This window comes from Doryrhamphus excisus, linkage group LG17 (genome assembly GCF_037039965.1).
Source record: "Doryrhamphus excisus strain RoL-2023G ecotype Guam linkage group LG17, RoL_Dexc_Guam_v1.1, whole genome shotgun sequence".
NCBI lineage: Eukaryota > Metazoa > Chordata > Actinopteri > Syngnathiformes > Syngnathidae > Doryrhamphus > Doryrhamphus excisus.
This window is the reverse complement of record NC_136373.1, coordinates 2,505,854-2,527,061: the sequence shown is the minus strand read 5'-3', so window position 1 is coordinate 2,527,061 and position 21,208 is coordinate 2,505,854. Positions and strand designations below refer to the sequence as shown.

The 21,208-nt window shown below is 40.8% G+C and overlaps 1 protein-coding gene across 1 annotated transcript; it reads left to right on the top strand.

Moving 5' to 3' along the window:
* Window positions 1-385: 385 nt before the first annotated feature.
* Window positions 386-21,024, top strand: LOC131137649 (sodium-driven chloride bicarbonate exchanger-like). The gene is made up of 26 exons (XM_058085837.2): window positions 386-637; window positions 1,298-1,327; window positions 4,856-4,937; window positions 6,062-6,205; window positions 6,269-6,410; window positions 6,480-6,640; window positions 7,369-7,557; window positions 8,818-8,906; window positions 10,525-10,682; window positions 10,770-10,857; window positions 10,960-11,106; window positions 11,555-11,655; window positions 11,728-11,902; window positions 11,973-12,106; window positions 12,202-12,447; window positions 12,716-12,821; window positions 13,505-13,666; window positions 13,770-13,883; window positions 14,312-14,473; window positions 14,543-14,794; window positions 14,862-14,930; window positions 15,692-15,865; window positions 15,932-16,054; window positions 16,782-16,846; window positions 16,913-17,017; window positions 20,649-21,024. Exons 1-26 carry the CDS (start codon window positions 590-592, stop codon window positions 20,722-20,724), a joined length of 3,342 nt encoding a protein of 1,113 aa, XP_057941820.2. The 5' UTR covers window positions 386-589; the 3' UTR covers window positions 20,725-21,024.
* The last annotated feature ends 184 nt before the right edge of the window (window positions 21,025-21,208 follow it).

Here is a 21,208-nt window from a genome sequence, read left to right as displayed (position 1 = left end):
TAAATGTTTCCTATACGTCACGTACGGACTCGATGTGTTCAGGTTAAATATAGAAGCAGTGCAGATCAAATTTGAAGTGTTGCGGGATGTTTTATGGGTTAAAATGACGAGTATGACCGTGTAATTCCCAAGTTGACCAGACGGGGGAGCCAGAATACAATGTCCAACTGCAACCTCCTGGTCACATTTCTACACAGTTTTTGTTCATATACTGTATTTTATTATGAGATGACTACCGTAATACATCAATTTAACACGCACACAGACATAAATGGGAAAACGTTAGGTATTTGTATGTCAAGGACGCCATTGCCTCGTTTTGAGTGGGAATAGTAATCAATAAAATAGCTTCATATACCGGTGCATCCTAGCCCCACACGCTTCAGCTACCCTGCACGAGAGCGGCCCCATCCACCCCCCAACCTCCATGCGTAAATGATGTAGGACCTCCATTTTTTTTTTTTTTTTGAATTTACTGTTCGGCAACCTTCCTCATCATCGTCGTCATCCTCCTCCTCCTCCTCGTCACTTTCATCATCACCTCCAAGCTGCATCTGAGAAAGAAGAAGAAGACGACGGAGGAGAAAAGATGGACGTCACCGACCAGGGCGCTCAAATGGAGCCGCTTTTGCCATCGGTAAGACACAATCCTTTCTTTCTTGTCTTGGAGGACGCAGATAGGATTGACTGTTTTTCGTGACAACCCCCCCCCCCCCACCACCACCACCTTCTTCCCTCCCAATGCTGTCACATTATACGCTGACATGATGTAGTGTGCGGGTGTACCTAATGAAATGTCCAATGTGTGTACTTCACACGTCCTCGACCTTCAGCGGTGTCTTACGCAACCTGTCAGCTAGCAGGAGAGCCATCTCCTCCTCCATCTTTCCCTGCTTTTTTTATTTATTTCTTTTCACTCTACAATGCAGTGCAGCACGGCAGGGGTGTCCTAACTTTTTTTTTTCTGGAATGCGGCCATTTAAAAAAATGATGTCCACAAAGCACCCTGTATGTACCCCCCAACCCCCTACAGCCCAAAGGAACCAGGAGAGGAACATGAAGAACACATATAGGACACCTGGGAGATGTTATTTTGCCAGTGCTTGTGTCCCCCGCAGCCCTCCTGCTCCTCCACCAGCAAGCAACAGCGTTGCCATGGTTTCAGCAGGGTACCATGTTGCTCCAGTGTGCGGAGGAGCGATCGCAGTGAGGGGGGAGGGCGGGGGGGTGTAGGCACAAGTGTGGAGGAGCGATGCAGCACGGCTACGCTAATAATAACATCTGCTTTGGCTTGCAGGAACAAAGTGCTCAAGAAAGCAAGAACGTGGTAAGTCATCCTTTTTCTCTATGCAATATTAGATATATTTTGGGTGATTAAAAGATTTGATTGTGATTAATCGCATTTAATAGCGGCTCAAAATACGTTTTTAATATATAATAAACAGGGGAAATCTCTGTGGTAAACGATTCAATGTGCAACTACAACAATAACTACATCAATTTTTATATAAAGGATATAAATTTTGGAAAAAAACGGGCCGTTATTTAATTTAGTCAGCAGGTATATTTTTTTGTATTAATATTTTTCTTTATTATTAGCATATTAGCTCTTAAACTTGCCCACAAATGTTCAGCAAATACAAAATGTGAGCGAGTGAGACCTCCCACACTGACACAAACATGTTTTTTTACTACAGTGTGAGCTCAAAATAAGATTTGTTTATTTATGATACAGGTTTTAAAGTCTAAATGTTTATGAGTTTAAAAAAAAGCCGATTTAGGAACAGTCAGAAATCATCAATCATTAAAGATTTGCCTCAATGCACCGTTCGTTCATGAAATGTCCAAATGAAAACACAGGGCAATAGTCGTAAACCATTTCAATAGTTCATTGCGCTGGTTACCATGGCAACATAGACACGAGCCAGGTGGTCCGGACTCCTGGGTATAGGCGCAAGTCGGTGTTCCTGATTCCGCAACATTTCCCACGCCAGTTTTTGGAGCGTCCCGTCCCGGGCCGAGACTTAGATAACAGATCTACGGGGCTCGCACGGCTCAGCAGAGAGACAGCGAGCGAGCGAGCGAGAGAGAGAGAGAGGGAGAGGGAGAGAGGGAGACATCAGGGTAGCATCTCTGATGTCACAACACTAATCCCCGTCGGAGGGAGAGGTCGAGGAGGGGATTGGTGGACGGGTGCGATCATTTGACCCTGGATGAGACCAGATTGAGTCAGAGCATCGTGTCTTCGCCGCACGTGAACGCCTTCCTCGTATTCCCAACCTCTAGCTCGCCACCAACATGCTCTCCGCCGACTACAACAAAGGATTTATCCAGCAGGTATGTCACTGCAGGGCCCTTTATCTGGACAGGCCTACGTCTCAAACCTAGTCCTGACCTGAACCTTAAACCCCCATCCTAACCTTAAACCGTATCCCGAACCGTAAACCCTCATCATTACCTTAAACCTTACCCCTAACTTTAAACCCTCATCATAACCTTAAACCTTACCTTTAACCGCAAACCCTAACCCTGACTTTAAACACCACCCCTCATCTTAAACCCTCGTCCTAACGTTAAACCCTCACCCTAACATTAAACCATATCCCTAACCTTAAACCCTAGCCCTGACTTTAAAACCCTTATCCTAACCTTAAACCCTATCCCAACCTTAAACCCTACCCCAACTTTAAACCCTAGCCCTGACTTTAAAACCCTCATCCTAACCTTAAACCCTCATCCTAACGTTAAACCCTATCCCAACCTTAAACCCTATCGCTAAACTTAAATCCTCATCCTAACCTTAAACCCTCATCCTAAACTTAAACCCTATCCCTAACCTTAAACCCTATCCCTAACCTTAAACCCTATCCCTAACCTTAAACTATATCCCTAACCTTAAACCCTATCCCTAACCTTAAATCCTCATCCTAACCTTAAACCCTCATCCTAAACTTAAACCCTATCCCTAACCTTAAACCCTATCCCTAACCTTAAACCCTATCCCTAACCTTAAACTATATCCCTAACCTTAAACCCTATCCCTAACCTTAAACCCTATCCCTAACCTTAAACCCTATCCCTAACCTTAAACCCTATCTCTAAGCTTAAACCCTATCTCTAAGCTTAAACCCTATCCCTAACCTTAAACCCTATCCCTAACCTTAAACCCTATCTCTAAGCTTAAACCCTATCCCTAACCTTAAACCCTATCCCTAACCTTAAACCCTATCTCTAAGCTTAAACCCTATCTCTAACCTTAAACCCTATCTCTAACCTTAAACCCTACCTTTAACCTTAAACCCTATCCCTAACCTTAAACCCTATCCCTAGCGTTAAACCCTAACCTTAAACCCTATCCCTAACCTTAAACCCTATCCCTAGCATTAAACCCTAACCTTAAACCCAACCCCTAACCATAAACCCTAGGCCCAGGCCTACAGGTGTGCCGTTGGTACTTGCGGGAGTTCCTGATGAGCTAGACCCGACACATAAGACTGCTGCTGTCCCCCCACTGACCCCCCCCCCCCCTCATCTGGACCATAGCGTACACGTACGGTACAGCCGATGCATTTTTGGACGTAGTGATGCTCTCAGTGAAGGATCGCCTCGGAAAAACATCTGTAGGGATGAAAAACCATGACGACTAAAACCGCCACGGCCAATCACAGAGCTCCTTACAAGCACGGCTGATAATCCATCTCCCGAGCCACAGAACCAAGCCATGCACGATGGCCATTCATCTCCTCTTATGTAATACCCTAGAACAATAACACCATATTCATATTCATTCTATTATTTCAACATGACAACAAAGATGACGCCAAATGGCCATCATCAATCAATAAAATAAATCAAATCAAACAGATCAAGTATTGTACAATAATAATAACTCCAAATGGTCATTGAAAGCATTTTATGAAAAAATATTAAATATGTCAAATAAATACATTAAAAAAACAATATTGTAAAAAGACATGTCTCAAACTCTCCATTATCAAATGAAATATATATTTGTAATATATTAAATAAATGTTATAATATTACACAAGTATTATTTCAAAAATATTAAATATGCCAAAATTGCATTAAAAAAAACAATATGTAAAAAATAAAATATTTAACAACATATCACATGTCACTTTTTTAACACTTTCATTTTTTTAATTGTTTTTTGACTTATTTGTACATTTTCTCGGTATGTACAGTATGTATGTATGTACAGTATGTATATGTATAGGGTGTGTACTGTATACACTGTGTACTTGGCACGCAGTACCAGAGAAACACGTGCATCATGCTGAGCATCGTGTCCGCCCCTCCTCCATCTCCTCCATCCCCGATCCCCTTGCGGTCTCGCTGATCACATGACCCCAGCACCGCCCCGCGGCCTGCACGGTTCCTGGCAACTCCACCGATGGGAGCCCTTTTTAATCAACAATTCAACATTTTCATAGCATATTCATACACCTGGTCATAAAAAATAACTCAAATTAAATTATTTACAACATTTTGAAATAATTACATACTCTTAATAATTGTTTAAAATGATTAAAAATAATTCTAATGAAATCTTTTACAACATTTTAAAATATAGAGAAATTAATGAATACCAATAAAATAAAGTACAAATTATTCAAACATAAATTAATAATAAAAATTGTTATATATTAGTTAAAAATTATTTAAAATAATTCTAATTATTTTTGTATAACATTTTATAATCTTGAGGAATAAAGAAATTATTTTAATAATTGTTAAAAATGATTGGAATTATTTAGAAAATGTTGGAATATAGAGAAATGAGGACATGCCTGTAATAATTCCGACTAAGCCCTTGTGGTGTTTGTGTTGGCAGAGGGCTGACGAGGAAGCGGTGGTGGATCGGGGAGGAACGCGCTCCATGCTCAACACCAACTTTGAGAAAGAAGAACTGGAAGGTAACCAGCCTGCTTCTCTTTCATGCCCTCCAACAAAAGCGTCCACGGCGGCGGCGCACCGTGCCATGCCGGATTTATGCACACCACATCAGCTTGGCAAAATTAGGTTGTGGGAAAAGAGGTGCTATTATGGGAATAAAGCCAAAATATTTAAAGAAAGTTGAAATATCTGGGCAATTATTTTTTTTTAATGGTCATAACAAATTCAATAAAATACTTAAATTTAAGTAATATTATATTAAACAATATTAAATATGTCAAATTTCAAAAACAGTAATGAATCAAAATCTATTTCTATAATAAATAAATTCAACTAAAATCATAATAATAATACAAATAACAAAATATTTAGAAATTCATTCATTCATTAAAAATAAATAAACTTTATACTAAAACATGAAATATGCAAAATAAATATATGTAAAAACAATATTTTAAAAAGAGGTCACTCAAAATCTCCATCATAAATACATTTAACTAAAATAATAATAGCAATAATAATTATTATCATTTATAAGTTAATAATTGAATTAAATAAAATGAATTAAAATGAATAAAATAAAAAGTTCACATTAAATATCAAATAAATACATTAAATTTTTTTTTTACGACTCAAACTCTCCATAATAAATCAATTAAATATTTAATTAAATATTTCAAATAGATGACTCCAAATTGTCATCCTAAATAAATAAATAAAATCAAATTCAAATTATGAGATTTAAAAATACAAAATATTGTCTGTAAAATTAATGCATTTCCAAAACTATTTAAAAAAAAAAGAATTCTCCATCATAAATAAATAAATGAAAATAAAATAAAAGTGATATTTAGTGATTCGGTGTGGCGCAGGAGGCAAGAGGGGACTCCACAGTTGTGTGAGCATTAGATGTCGGGGGCGGAGGTGGGGGGGGGGGGATGGGAGACAGTCAGCTCGGATTATCTTCACTCCCGCCGCGCGCATGCATGCTAGACTTGGGCACGCACAAGCACAGGCGCTGCAAAGGCCTTTTTTCTGAGCTGGCCTTTGTGTGGCTTTGCATGAAAAGAAAAGGAAAAAAGAAGCAGAAGGCATTCTCCTAAAAAAAAATTCCACTTTTCCCGTCACGCTGCATTTCCTCCAGGTCACCGCACCCTCTACATCGGGGTGCACGTCCCTCTGGGTCGGAGGTCGCACCGCCGCCATCGCCACCATGGCCACCGCCACCGGAAGCGGTCCAAGGAGAGGGACTCGCCGGCCGACGACGGGCGAGAATCCCCCTCGCACAGTAAGCCTCTCTACCCCGGTTGGCGTGCACGGAAAAAGAACTGAGGGCTTGTTGTGCCCGCAGAAGACACGCCGGCGCAGAGGGTGCAGTTCCTGCTGGGGACGGAGGATGGCGACGAGGAGCACATCCCACACGCCCTCTTCACCGAGCTGGACGAAATCTGCCTCAGGGAGGGGGAAGACGCCGAGTGGAAGGAGACAGCCAGGTGGGCGGACGTCGTATCACGCGTTGGAAAAGGTGCGCGTGAGTGATGTGTGTGTTTGTGTGTACGCAGGTGGCTGAAGTTTGAGGAGGATGTGGAGGACGGCGGCGAAAGATGGAGCAAGCCCTACGTAGCCACGCTGTCTCTCCACAGTCTGTTCGAACTCCGCAGCTGCATCATGAACGGCACCGTCATGCTGGACATGAGGGCTCACTCGTTGGAGGAGATCGCTGGTAAACAACAACAACGTTGCCTTTATTTGATTTTTTTTGCTTCTTTATTTTTTTATCTACCCCTTTTCCTCACGAGGGTTGCGGGGGGTACACCCTGGACTGGTGGCCAGCCAATCACAGGGCACATATAGACAAACAACCATTCACACTCACATTCATACCTATGGACAATTTGGAGTCGCCAATTAACCTGGCATGTTTTTGGAATGGAATTTGAAGTGGAATTGAACCCTGGTCTCTTAGCTGTGAGGTCTGCGCGCTAACCACTCGGCCGCCGTGCCACTTCTTTATTTTCAGCAGAAAAAATAACAGTGACATTTTTGCAAATTTGGGATATTTTTAAAATTATAAAATTGTAAAAAAATTTTTTTTGCAGTTTTACAAAATATATCTGTAGTTATTATTTTTTTTAAATATTTTTTAATAATAATACGTTTTTTTTCATGTTTCATTTTTGAATTGCTTGAGAATTTTCATTTAATACAAAACACATTATTCTTTTTAAATTATGTTTTGGTGAAAAAAAGAATATTTTCAGTTCAACTGTTGCTTTTTACTTTAGTTTTTTTATTTGTTTATTTTTATAAAAATAAGTGACATCTTTGCAAATTTTTTGAAATGTAAAAATTCTGTAAAAACTTATTTTTCCTCCTTATAAATATATTATGTATGAGTAAAAAACGAACAGATGATTGTGTTACCAGAAACGCATGCATTGTCCTCTGCAGATATGGTCCTGGACCAGCACGAAGTGTCGGGCCCAGTGGGTCAGGACGCCCGGAGGAGGATCCGGGAGGCTCTGCTCAAGCAGCATCACCACCAGAACCACAAGAAGCTGGCCAACCGCATCCCCATCGTGCGCTCCTTCGCGGACATCGGCAAGAAGCAGTCGGAACCGCATTCCATGGACAAGAACGGTGAGTTCCTTTTGGTGGCGTTCGGCCTCTGTGATGTCCGCTACCATCATCGTCGCTCATCTTTGCTCAAACTTCAAAGCACCTCCCGGTCCAGCGGAACCCTGCTCAGCTCCGACCGCTCCGGCGGAGTGGCGGCAGCCATACGAGTGCTGCATGCGGTGTCTGACCGCGCCTCGGTCACCACTGAGCGCGCTCAGGAGTCACGTCAGAGCCGGGCCGGAGGCGGCGGTTGACGGGAAGCGGGACAAGCGTCTTAGCGTCCTGGAGGCCGTGGCGCAAGGCTACCGGCCCATCTCGCTGGAAGAGCATGAAGTCTGCACAGGCAATGAAGATCTATAGTCCACCACAGTAGAGATAGCCTCCGTAATAGATCAATAGATCAATAGATCAATAGATCAATAGATCAATAGATCAATAGATCAATAGATCAATAGATCAATAGATCAATAGATCAATAGACTAACTACTAGATTTTCTCCACTTGTAGTGGTAGCACCCACTGCTTACTCACACACACTTTATTGCAGTCCATTACAGTCTTGTTGCGGGTCTACAATGTTGTTGATGAGTGTGCAGTCCGTTCCAGTCTTGCACAATTCTACAGTCTTGTTGCGGGTCGCATAGTTTGTCCCAGTCTTGCACGGGTCTACAGTCTTGTTACGAGTCGTATAGTTTGTTCTAGTCTTGCGCGGGTCTACAATGTGCCTGATGGCCATGTAGTCCATTCCAGTCTTGCGCAGGTCTACGATATTGTTGATGAGTGTGTAGTCCGTTCCAGTCTTGCACAATTCTACAGTCTTGTTGCGGGTCGTATAGTTTGTTCCAGTCTTGCACGGGTCTACAGTCTTCTTGCGGGTCGTATAGTTTGTTCCAATCTTGCGCGGGTCTACAATGTTCCTGATGGCCATGTAGTCCATTTCAAGTCTCAAGTCTACAGTCTTTTAGACTTGTGTCGTTTGTTCCAGTTTTGTGCAGGTCTATAATGTTCTTGATGGCCGGTTAATGCATTCCAGTCATCTTTTAGTGATGCCCCATGTTTGTTTTGATGAGAAGCACAACAGACTCAGCGCCCGCAAGGCATGCTGGCAAGCCAACGCAGCATCGCCACATTGCCCAAGCTTTGATTCCAACGTCAAAACTTTTGAGACATTTTTTCAGAAATGTTCATCACTCACACGTCACTGCAGTCCTTTTCCCATTTTTCCTTGGCATTCTTCCCACCTAGTTTTGGCGGGAATGACACTGCGGTTTTCTTCACAGGCCAAACGGTTTCACCGCAGTCCCAGCCGGCCAGCACCGAAGGCAAACAAGACGTGAGCAGGGAAAACAGCGCCGTGGACTTCAGCAAGGTGAGCAACCGCCTCTTCTGCTGTTTGTCCACCCGACGGGACACGCAAACCACCCTGGGCCAAAATGGCAGGGGGGTGCGTGTTTGATTAAGAATCGGATAACGTGCGGACCGCTCACCTTTCACCTCCAAGCCTGGGAAAATTCAGGATGACTTCACACCAGATGCTTTTCCTCCAACACCACACTCACTCCTCACTCACACGGCGAATACCGCTCTGGAAAAGACGCCATCTTTGTAGTTCCATTTCTACTCCATGTTTCTAGTCTCAGTTCTACTCCATGTTTGTAGTCTCATTGTCTCATTTCTACTCCATGTTTGTAGTTTAATTTCTACTCCCTGTTTGTCGTCTCAGTTCTACTCCCTGTTTGTCGTCTCAGTTGTACTCCATGTTTGTAGTCTCATTGTCTCATTTTTACTCCATGTTTGTATTTTCATTTCTACTTCCTGTTTGTCGTCTCATTTCTACTCCATGTTTGTAGACTAATTTCCTCCTTCATGTTTGTAGTCTAATTTCCTCCTTCATGTTTGTAGTCTAATTTCTCCTCCATGTTTGTAGTTTCATTTCTACTCCCTGTTTGTAGTCTCATTGTCTCATTTATATTCCATATTTGTAGTTTCCTTTCTACTCCATGTTTGTAGTTAAATTTTTACTCCCTGTTTGTCGCCTCAGTTCTACTCCATGTTTGTAGTCTCATTCTCTCATTTCTACTCCATGTTTGTAGTTTCCTTTCTACTCCGTTTGTCTCAGTTGTACTCCATGTTTGCAGTCTAATTTCCTCCTTCATGTTTGTAGTCTAATTTCTCCTCCATGTTTGTAGTTTAATTTCTACTCCATGTTTGTAGTTTCATTTCTACTCCCTGTTTATAGTCTAATTGTCTCATTTATATTCAATGTTTGTCGTCTCAGTTCTACTCCATGTTTGTAGTCTCATTGTCTCATTTCTACTCCATGTTTGTAGTTTCCTTTCTACTCCATGTTTGTAGTTTCCTTTCTACTCCATGTTTGTAGTTTCATTTCTACTCCCTGTTTGTCGTCTCAGTTGTACTCCATGTTTGTAGTCTCATTGTCTCATTTCTACTCCACGTTTGAAGTCTAATTTCCTCCTTCATGTTTGTAGTCTAATTTCTCCTCCATGTTTGTAGTTTCATTTCTACTCCCTGTTTGTAGTCTCATTGTCTCATTTATATTCCATGTTTGTAGTTTCCTTTCTACTCCATGTTTGTAGTTTCATTTCTACGCCCTGTTTGTCGTCTCAGTTCTACTCCATGTTTGTAGTCTCACTATCTAATTTTTACTCCATGTTTGTAGTTTCATTTCTACTCCCTGTTTGTAGTCTCATTGTCTCATTTATATTCCATGTTTGTAGTTTCCTTTCTACTCCATGTTTGTAGTTTCATTTCTACGCCCTGTTTGTCGTCTCAGTTCTACTCCATGTTTGTAGTCTCACTATCTAATTTCTACTCCATGTTTGTAGTTTCATTTCTACTCCCTGTTTGTAGTTTCATTTATTCTCCCTGTTTGTAGTCTCATTGTCTCATTTATATTCCATGTTTGTAGTTTCCTTTCTACTCCATGTTTGTAGTTTCATTGTGTCATGTCTTGTTGACGTTCTTAGATTGACCTTCACTTCATGAAGAAAATCCCACCCGGTGCCGAGGCGTCCAACGTCTTGGTGGGGGAGCTGGAGTTCCTGGAGCGTCCCGTGGTGGCATTTGTGCGTCTGGCGCCCGCCGTGCTGCTCAACGGCCTGGCTGAGGTTCCCATCACCACCAGGTCCCGCCCCCACCCCCCACCTCCCCCCCCCGCTGACTTCTGTGTTTTCTTGGGAACAACAACAAGCGCTCTCTGCGTCTCTTCCAGGTTCCTTTTCATCCTGCTGGGGCCGCTGGGAAAAGGTCCGCAGTACCATGAAATTGGGCGCTCCATCGCCACCCTGATGACTGACGAGGTGAGACCTCGCAAATGTGGACTTTCCGGACCCTTCCCGCCGTTTGGTCAGCATTTCCCACGGCGCCGATGCTGCTTTTCTAACATGGCCCCTCCCCTCCAGGTTTTCCATGATGTGGCGTATAAAGCCAAAGACAGAAACGACCTGGTGGCCGGCATCGACGAGTTCCTGGACCAAGTGACGGTGTTACCCCCTGGGGAGTGGGATCCCTCCATCAGGATAGAGCCTCCCAAGAACGTGCCCTCCCAGGTACTAACCTGGGATCAGCACAGCAAAGTAGCAAGTTGGGCTGGGATAGGCTCTAGCTGCTTGGGAAGGCTCCAAGTGGGTTGGGATAGGCGCTAGCTGCCTGGGGTAGACTAGAAGTGGGCTGGGATAGGCTCTAGCTACTGAGATGGGCTCCAAGTGGGTTGGGATAGGCTCCAGCCCAGCACATCCCAGAGCAGGAGACATGGTAGAGAACGTTGGCATGGATGGGGCTGGAGAAGATATGCTTAAATAAAGCATCCCAGAAATAGCCTGTGAAGGGAATGTTGTGTTCGGCATTCCAGTTTGTGTCCCCCCTCCCCCCACAGTGGAGTTGCATCATCAAAGCACGTAGTTGAAGACATATTTTTAGCTGATAGTAGTTGAATAGATTTTGGTAAAAATGCAACTTGTACGCCTCATTCCTGGCAATATTTGTTTGTTGTTGCAGGAAAAGCGTAAGATTCCTCCGGTTCCCAACGGTGTGACCGACCTGGTGGAGTCGGAGGAGCACGGAGGCCACGGCGGCCCTGAGCTCCAACGCACGGGAAAGTAGGTGGAAAAGAAAGCGTTAGCCTTTGCTACGCCGCTAAAAATGCCTGTTTGCCCCCCCCCTCCCTCCAGGCTGTTTGGCGGCTTGGTGATGGACATCAAGAGAAAGGCACCTCACTACCTTTCCGACTACACGGACGCCATCAGCCTGCAGTGTCTGGCCTCTTTCCTTTTCCTTTACTGCGCCTGCATGTCGCCCGTCATCACCTTCGGGGGTCTCCTGGGCGAGGCCACCGAGGGCCGCGTGGTAAGATGATGGCTCTTGTTGGAAAAGAAGATGTTTCTCTGATCCCCGGCTTTTGCCACGGTGCTTCCAGAGCGCGATCGAGTCTTTATTCGGGGCGTCCATGACCGGCATCGCCTACTCGCTCTTTGCTGGCCAGCCTCTCACCATCCTTGGCAGCACAGGTCCGGTTCTTGTGTTTGAGAAGATTCTCTTCAAGTTCTGCAAGTGTGTTTTTTTGCTTTTTTTGGTCGCTTTCTCGCTCGGTGGTGGTTCTTGCGCAGCGAAGCCGTGTCTGCAACATCTCCCGTGCCTCCACGCAGGGACTACGGGCTGTCCTACCTGTCCCTGAGGGCCTGCATCGGCTTGTGGACGTCCTTCTTCTGCCTCCTGCTGGTGGCCACCGACGCCAGCTCGCTGGTGTGCTACATCACGCGCTTCACAGAGGAAGCCTTCGCCGCCCTCATCTGCATCATCTTCATCTACGAGGCGCTGGAGAAGCTCATCCACCTGGGCGTGCACTACCCCATCAACAAGAACAACGACCTTCAGAAGCTGACGCACTACTCGTAAGTACTTCGTTTTATTCTCATGCTTTCACTTTTTGGGGGGTATTTTAAAGAATACCTTTATTCAATCATTTTTTTTAAATAAATGTTTCTTTTTAAAAAGTGTGGTTTTCCTATATATTTTATTTTAGATATACTATATATTATTTGAAAAATCCTACATTTCTCCAATTATTTCACTTTTCTATTTTTTAGATTTTTAAAAAATGAAATGAATAGTAATGACTGAGAGTGTCTCATGCGGTGAATGTTGCCCCCGCCCCCCCAGGTGCGCTTGCGTGGAACCCGGCCATCCCAGCAACGAGACGCTGCGCTTTTGGGAGGAGAGGAATATCACGGCCTCCCAGCTCAACTGGACCATGTTGGACGTAAAGGTAAATAAGATCCGGCACCCATCAATTCATCCATTTTCCTCCGCTTATCCGGGTCCGGGTCCGGGTCGCAGCAGTCTCATTCGGGAAGCCCGGACTTCCCGGTCCCTGGCCACCTCCTCCAGCTCCACCGGGAGGACACCAAGGCATTCCCAGGCCAGCTGTGAGACATAATCCCTCCAGCATGTCCTAGGTCTGCCCTGAGGTCTTTTCCCAGTGTGGGCATACCCGGAACACCTCACCAGGGAGGCGTCCGGGAGGCATGCAGTCTAGATGCCCGACCCACCTCAACTGGCTCCTCTCCATGTGCAGGAGAAGCGGCTCTACTCTGAGCCCCTCCCGGGCTTATGCTTTTTTTATTTTTATTTTTATTTTTATTTTTATTTTTATTTTTATTTTTATTTTTATTTTTATTTTTATTTTTATTTTTATTTTTATTTTTATTTTTATTTTTATTTTTATTTTTTTATTATATTATTATTATATTTTTATATTATATATTTTTCTATTTTTCTATTTTTCTATTTCTATTTCTATTTCTATTTCTATTTCTATTTCTATTTCTATTTCTATTTCTATTGCTATTGCTATTGCTATTGCTATTGCTATTGCTATTGCTATTGCTATTGCTATTGCTATTGCTATTGCTATTGCTATTTCTTGACGGTGTCCTCGGGTGTCAGTAGGAGTGCGAAGAGCTGCACGGGGAATTCCTGGGCACCGCCTGCGGCCCCCACGGTCCTTTCATCCCCGACGTCCTCTTCTGGTGCGTGGTCCTCTTCTTCTCCACCGTCTTCATGTCCGCCTTCCTCAAGGAGTTCAAGACCAGGCGTTACTTCCCCACCAAGGTGGGTACCGAGGCCACATCGGGGGGACACGTCGCCCCCGGTGACCAAAAGGCACACTGCGGTCAACTTGTCCTGTCGGGTGTGCGTTATTGTTTGTGTTCAGGTGCGGGCCATCATCAGTGACTTTGCCGTCTTCATCACCATCCTCACCATGGTCCTGGTGGACTACGCTCTGGGGATTCCATCGCCCAAACTTCAAGTTCCCAGCAAATTTAAAGTCAGTACGCTTTTTTTTTCTCTTTAAACTTTCTAACTGCGACTTTTTTAGATTATTAAAATCATCACAAGAAATATCAAATGTCAATTCATATCATATATATTTTAATCAAGAAATAATCATAAAAAATTATAATAAAAATATATATGAAATAACAATTTTAAAAAAATGAATAAATTAAAATAAATATAAAAATGTACAGTAATATAAATATAAATCTCAATCAAGACACAATATGATTTATTTTCTTAGGAGAAATTAAAATGCCAATTAATCTTAATCAAGAAGCAATAATGTACTCTACTGTTTTTGCAAATATATAAAAAGAAATATTTAAAAATGAATACAATTTGATTTTAATAAAATAAAATACAAAAAAATGAGTAATAAAAATGCGCTTTATGATTTTGTGTCTTGAACGGAATTAGCCGACCAGAGACGATCGTGGCTGGGTCATCAACCCCGTGGGTCCGAACCCGTGGTGGACCACCATCATCACCTTCATCCCAGCTCTCCTGTGCACCATCCTCATCTTCATGGACCAGCAGATCACAGCGGTCATCATCAACAGGAAGGAGCACAAACTGAAGGTATGTCAGGTGACAACTTGATCAGCGGCGCGTGTGCGAGACACGCTGGTCTGGGCTGTCCTCTTCCAGAAAGGCTGCGGCTACCACCTGGACCTGTTTGTGGTCGGGGTGATGCTGGGCGTGTGCTCGGTGATGGGCCTGCCGTGGTTCGTGGCGGCCACCGTGCTCTCCATCTCCCATGTCAACAGCTTGAAGCTGGAGTCCGAGTGCTCGGCCCCCGGTGAGCAGCCCAAGTTCCTGGGCATCCGTGAGCAGCGCTTCACCGGCCTCATGATCTTCACCCTGATGGGCTGCTCCGTCTTCATGACCTCCGTGCTGAAGGTCAGGAGAGACGCCGAGACGTCCGGGGATGAAGCACGTGTCCTTGACATCCGCCTTCTGATTGCAGTTCATTCCCATGCCGGTGCTCTATGGAGTCTTTCTCTACATGGGGGCATCCTCGCTTCGAGGCATTCAGGTCAGGAAGCTTACACGACAGGACCCCCCCCATTATTTCTCCAACAGGCGATTGGGTTGGGGGTCCTGTTCTTTATACATTTTTAAAACAATTTTCACCAGACTTAAGTTGTCCGAACTTTTTGCAAACAATTTGGTAAGATGTAATCCCATTCGGTTTTCGTACCACCAGCTTAGGTATTCAGGTCAGGAAGCTTGCACGACAGGACCCCCTCCCCATTATTTTTCCAGCGTTATATTAAACAGGGGTTGTCCTATTCATTATACATTTGTTACATTTTTAACCAAATGTCCAAATGGTGCGGCACGGCGCTCGAGTGGTTAGCGCGCAGAGCTCACAGCTAGGAGACCAGGGTTCAATTCCACCCTCGGCCATCTCTGTGTGGAGTTTGCATGTTCTCCCCGTGCATGCATGGGTTTTCTCCGGGTGCTCTGGTCTCCTCCCACATTCCAAAAACATGCTAGGTTAATTAGCGACTCCAAATTGTCCATAGGTATGAATGTGAGTGTGAATGGTTGTTTGTCTATATGTGCCCTGTGTATGTACCCCGCCTCTCGCCCGAAGATAGCTGGGATAGGCTCCAGCACCCCTGCGACCCTTGTGAGGAAAAGCGGTAGAAAATGAATGAATGAATGAATCTTTAAAATAACTAGAAATATAAATCTAAAAAAAAATACTAAAAAAATAAAAAATACATAATATATAAATAAATAAAATATGTTTTCGTTGGCCACACCTCATCCGGAATGATTTGTGCACAGTTCTTCGATCGTCTGAAGCTGTTCGGAATGCCGACCAAACACCAACCGGACTTCATTTACCTTCGCCACGTCCCGCTGAGGAAGGTGCACCTCTTCACCATCATCCAGCTCAGCTGCTTGGTGCTGCTGTGGGTCATCAAGACCTCCAGGGCTGCCATCGTTTTCCCCATGATGGTAAAAGCCCGGCCGCTCTATATGCTGGGATCGGACATCATTACGATCCCTCAATCCATATTTCAGGTCTTGGCGCTGGTCTTCATCCGCAAGCTTCTGGACTTCATCTTCAGCAAGAGAGAGCTGAGCTGGCTGGATGACCTGATGCCTGAGTGGAAGAAGAAGAAACTGGAGGACGCTGCGCAAGAGGTCCTATGGCTCTGCTTGACTGCTTTACCCCCCCTCCAAAAACATAAATAAATAAATAAATACATACATACATACAATTAATAAAAATTTGTTTAAAAAATATATTAAAAAATTATGTTTATTTTACATTACCAAATAAGTGAAAAATATAGAAATAGGATTCAGTAAAAAAAACTAATTGTCACAAAATAAATAAATATTAAATCAATTAAATAACTAATAAAAATAATAAATACATTTAATATTAGATACATTCAAAATTTTAAACAATGTCATAAAATTGTATAGAAAAATCTAAATAAACAAATATAAAATTGATGAAATACAATAAATAAATAAAAACAAAAATGCATTTAAAAATGAATAGATAAAAATGTAAATTCATATCAATAAAAATTAGGGCTGTCAATTGATTAAAATATTTCAACGCGATGATTTTTCGCCCAGTTAACTCAGAATTAATTACATTTAATTTCAGATAGAAATAAGTTTTTATCTATAAAAACTAGGGGAATTCACTTTGTGGTAAACGATTCAAAGTGCAACTACAACGATAATTACATCTAATTTTTTGTAAAAGGATATCAATTTCGGAACTATGGGCCATTATTTAAAACAATACATTCAGCAAGCATATTTTTGTATTACTGTTATGTTTATATAAATGTTAATGAAGACACTTTGTTGTGTTCTTCAGCAAACATTGAATGTGTAAATGTTGGAACAGGAGGAGCACAGCATGATGGCGGAAGAAGAAGGCGTGGTCCAGGTGCCACTGGAGGGACACCTCAAGTAAGTCCGACCCGGCCCCACCCCTTTCCCCCACGCTTTGACGCCATTGTCGTGTCTTCTTTGAAGGAGCGACCCGGCCACGGTCAACATCACGGACGAGATGTCCAAAGGCTCCTTCGGGGACGTGTGGAAGAGCGTCAGCCCCGTGGAAAAGGACCCACCCGCTAAAAGGTACGCTTGCTTCATCAGGAGATGCTCCCTTCATAGACTCCTTATCCTCTTTCCTTACCGCAGATCAGAAAGAAACTTCCATCTCACATTTTGACAATAACGTGGCAAATTGACCACTCTATTCTGTAAGTCGTACAGTCACAAGAATAATGTCGTAAATTTGCACGAGAAGAAAATGTCAGAAATATACAATAAGATAATATTGCAAGAATTTACAAGAAAAAGAAAGCCGTGGATTTCAGGAAAAAAAATCCAGAGAAAAAGTCAGAAATTCATGAGAATAAAGTCGTAAAGTTACAAGAAAAAAATAAGTTGTAAGTTCACAAGAAGAAAATGTTGGTAATTTACGATCACAAAACCAATATTGCAAAAAAAAATCTGAAATTGACAATAATAAATCGTAATGTTACAAGAATAAATTCATAAATTTAAATAAACAAATTTAGAAATTTCCAGGAATAATTACATACCTTTATGAGGAAAAAAAAAGTCATACATTTCTGAGAAAAAAGTCTTTAATTTACAAAAAAAAGAAAATAAAATGTTGAAAATGTATGATGAAAAAAAAGTTACGAGAACAGACGTGTAAATTTACAAAAAAAATGTCATAAATTTACAACAAAAAAGTAATATTACGAGGCTAAAAAAGAAAATAGAAAAAAGCTGTGAAGTTACAAGACAAATTAAAGTTGTACATTTACAAGAAGAAACTGTTGGAGCAAAAAAGTACATTTTTTCCAAGAAAAAAGTCCAATAAAGTTGTGTAAAGTTCAGAGAATAAATCTGTAAATTTACAGGAAAAATTTGCCATATATTTACGAGAATGAAGTCGTCAAATTACAAAACAAAAACCAAGAAGCAAATGTCGGAAATTTAAGTGCAACAAAATCACATTGCAAGAATTTCAGAGAAAGTCAAAAATTTACAACAATAAAGTTGTAAACTTATGAGGATAAATCTGTACATTTACATGAAAAACATAGTCATAAAATCCAAAAATAAATCAAAATAAAGGCGAAATTTTTTCTCAATTTTTTGGCGTGAATTTTCAACTTTATTCTTGTATATTTATGATTTTTTTTCTCATAAAGTTTTGACTTTATTGTTGTCTGTTCACAACAGTTCATGCTTTTTTTCTCTCGTATATTTATGACTTTTAATGAGTTGAGATGCCGCATGCTTTCTTGTGAGGACGGGACCACTATATAAAACAGTATGTAGTATTTTCTTGGTCAAAATAAATAAAATCCAATTCAAATCAATGAAAAATGTCATGTCATTTAATGATGAGCGTTGCGTCATTGTAGCAGTGCTTTGTGAAAGGGGAAAGGAAAAGGAAAGGCTGTCGCTAGGGACAAGAGAGATAGAAGGTGTGTATTGAAGGATGACGTCCACGGCGTAGACTAACATAGAAACTCCCGCATTGCCTCTCCCCTCCCCTCCCCTCCCCTCCAAGCTCCCCCTCCTAACCTCTAGAGGCCGACCAGCGACAAGGTGAGTCTCCCGCTTCTGCTCTCGCTAGGGTGTGGAACGCTACGCCGTTTGCATGTCGAGGAAGCTTGAAAAGCGCACGCTGACGGCATGTCCTTCTCCCGCCCGTGACTTCTTGTCATCACAATCCTGCTTTGCTTTCGTCTTCTTCTTCATCCGGCGACACCGCTGCTTTATGACTTTACATGACTTTACATTACATTGGATTAAAAGCTTCTCACTTGTATAGTTGCAACTTTTTCAAGTAAAATTCAGATGTAAAAAATACAATATGAAATAAAATATGACATACATTTTTTATTTTATTTTATTTTATTTTATTTTATTTTATTTTATTTTATTTTATTTTATTTTGTTTTATTTTATTTTATTTTATTTTATTTTATTTTAAATTCCCAATACAATTCATAAGTGAAATAAAATTATATTAAATTATATTTATTTTTTTATTTTCTTATATAGTTGCAACTTTTTTCAAGTAAAATTCAGATGTAAAATATAATATATGAAATTAAATTCAATTACATGAAATTCAATTCAAAGCTTGTCATAATTACCCCATGTTCATTTTGTATAGTTGCAACTTTTTCAAGTAAAATTCAGACGTGAAAAATACAATATCAAAAATAAAATAAAACAAAATTAAATGTAATTTGATGTAAAATATGATATACATATTTTTTTTATTTTATTTTATTTTCAAATCCCAATACAATTCATAAGTGAAATAAAATTCAATTAAATTAAATTTATTTTTTTATTTTCTTATATAATTACAATTTTTTTCAAGTAAAATATAATATATGAAATTAAATTAAATTACATGAAATTCAATTCAAAGCTTGTCATAATTACCCCATGTTCATTTTGTATAGTTGCAACTTTTTTTGAGGAATAAATTGTAATAATTTGTCAGAGAACTGTACTGATGAATAGATTAGGTAAGGCTCCACCGCTGTGAATGCTTTTACTTTGAAAATCCCCTTCCCCTAACCAGCACGCCGCCTGTGCTTGCATGTTCTCATCCCGCCTCTGCTCTGCACACCACACCTGGCTAGCGTGTTAGCATGTTAGCATGCCATGTCATGTGCTTTCATGGATGTTCCCTTTCCTTGGCTTCTTGCTTTTTTTTTACTTATTTGACGTCCAAACTTTGGCTGTGTCTCCATTGGGGCACTCGCGTGCAAAACAGGAAATGGTACCTGCTCAGTACCACTCTCGGTGTGTACTGGATCTGTGGCGGTCCGGTTGGATCTGTATCGGGACAGAGTACTCCACAGGAGACACGGCCGTCAAAGATGTATTTGCATGATGTTGCATCGATGATTGTTATGATCTGCTGTGATGTGTTCACCATATCCTGGCATTCCTCAGCAGCCACGCTCAATGGCTTCGGCTCACAATACTTTTTATTTCTCTCAATGAAATGAAATTATGATCATAATTATGCAATTGTCATCTTCTGCAGTTGCAACATTTTTCAATAATAATAATAATAAAAATAAGATAGAAATATATTACTTTTAATTGAACTGAATTCTATAGTTGCAATTGCAACTTTTTTCTAATTAAATTATTTTTTCTCATCATATAAACTGGATAAATATAATAGTTATATTTAAATTAAATTAAATTCTAGCATGATAATTCAGACTTTTCTAATAATATAAAAACAGATAGAAATATGTTATATATTTCATATAAATAATATATATTAAATATATATAAATAAATTTGATTTCACATAATTTTAAATAAAATTTAATTAGTTGAAATTTTATTTTATTTACTATTTTTTCTAATATATTTTTTCATAAAATAAAAATATATGCATATAATAGTTGTAAGTAAATTAAATATAAAATCATATAACAATGTTGTATTTTAAATGTAATAACATTTAAAAATCTAATTTAATAAGTAAAATCCAGACTTTTCTTATAATATTCCAATCATATTACCAAAATAGGGTGTGATTACAGTTACTACTTTTTTCTGTAAAATGACTCTCAAGCTAAAAAAAAAAAAAGTATAAACCATATTTTCTACAATCTCCCGATATATTTGATATATAATTCCATGACATTCTAATCATTTATTGATGATTTTATACATGTGATTTTTTTTTCCCACCACCCAGATTTCCCAAAAGTGGCGAGAAGCGTCACAAGCGTCGGCGACACGACAAGAGCTTGGACCGGGAGACCAGTTTGTGATGACACATCCCGGCATCTGTCATTTCTCTGTTATTAATCATATACGTATATACAGTATATCATATATATAGCATACATATATATATATATATATATATATATAAATACTGTGCCACATTTGTACTGTGATACACTGTATTTTTGTTTTTGTTTTTTTTTTTTGGTCTTACCCGTCCTGCGTGTGCAAAGGGTCCGACGTGCGCATTTGTGCCCGACCAGCGACGTCCGTGAGTGTCTCACCTTTTTAACTACAGCTGATGTGTTTTAGAGATTTTTATGCTTGGCAAAAAAAAACAAACACACAAAACTGCTTATTGCACCGGCGTCCCTTCTAGTCTGGATGTATGACAGTACCCCCCCTCTCTTTGTCCATCGTTCATTGTGGAAAACACAATTTTTACAGCAAAATTAAGAAAAAATAGAGGTATGACTAGAATGACGTATATATATATATATATATATATATATACTGTACTGTATATAA

What these genes read in the sequence shown, in the direction of transcription:
- LOC131137649 (XM_058085837.2), top strand. Translation starts at nt 590, where the DNA reads ATGGACGTCACCGACCAGGGCGCTCAAATGGAGCCGCTTTTGCCATCG. An exon ending in GCGAGAATCCCCCTCGCACA is followed by an intron (nt 6,206 to 6,268) that starts GTAAGCCTCTCT and finishes TTGTGCCCGCAG; the next exon opens with AAGACACGCCGGCGCAGAGG. An exon ending in CCACTGGAGGGACACCTCAA is followed by an intron (nt 16,847 to 16,912) that starts GTAAGTCCGACC and finishes TCTTCTTTGAAG; the next exon opens with GAGCGACCCGGCCACGGTCA.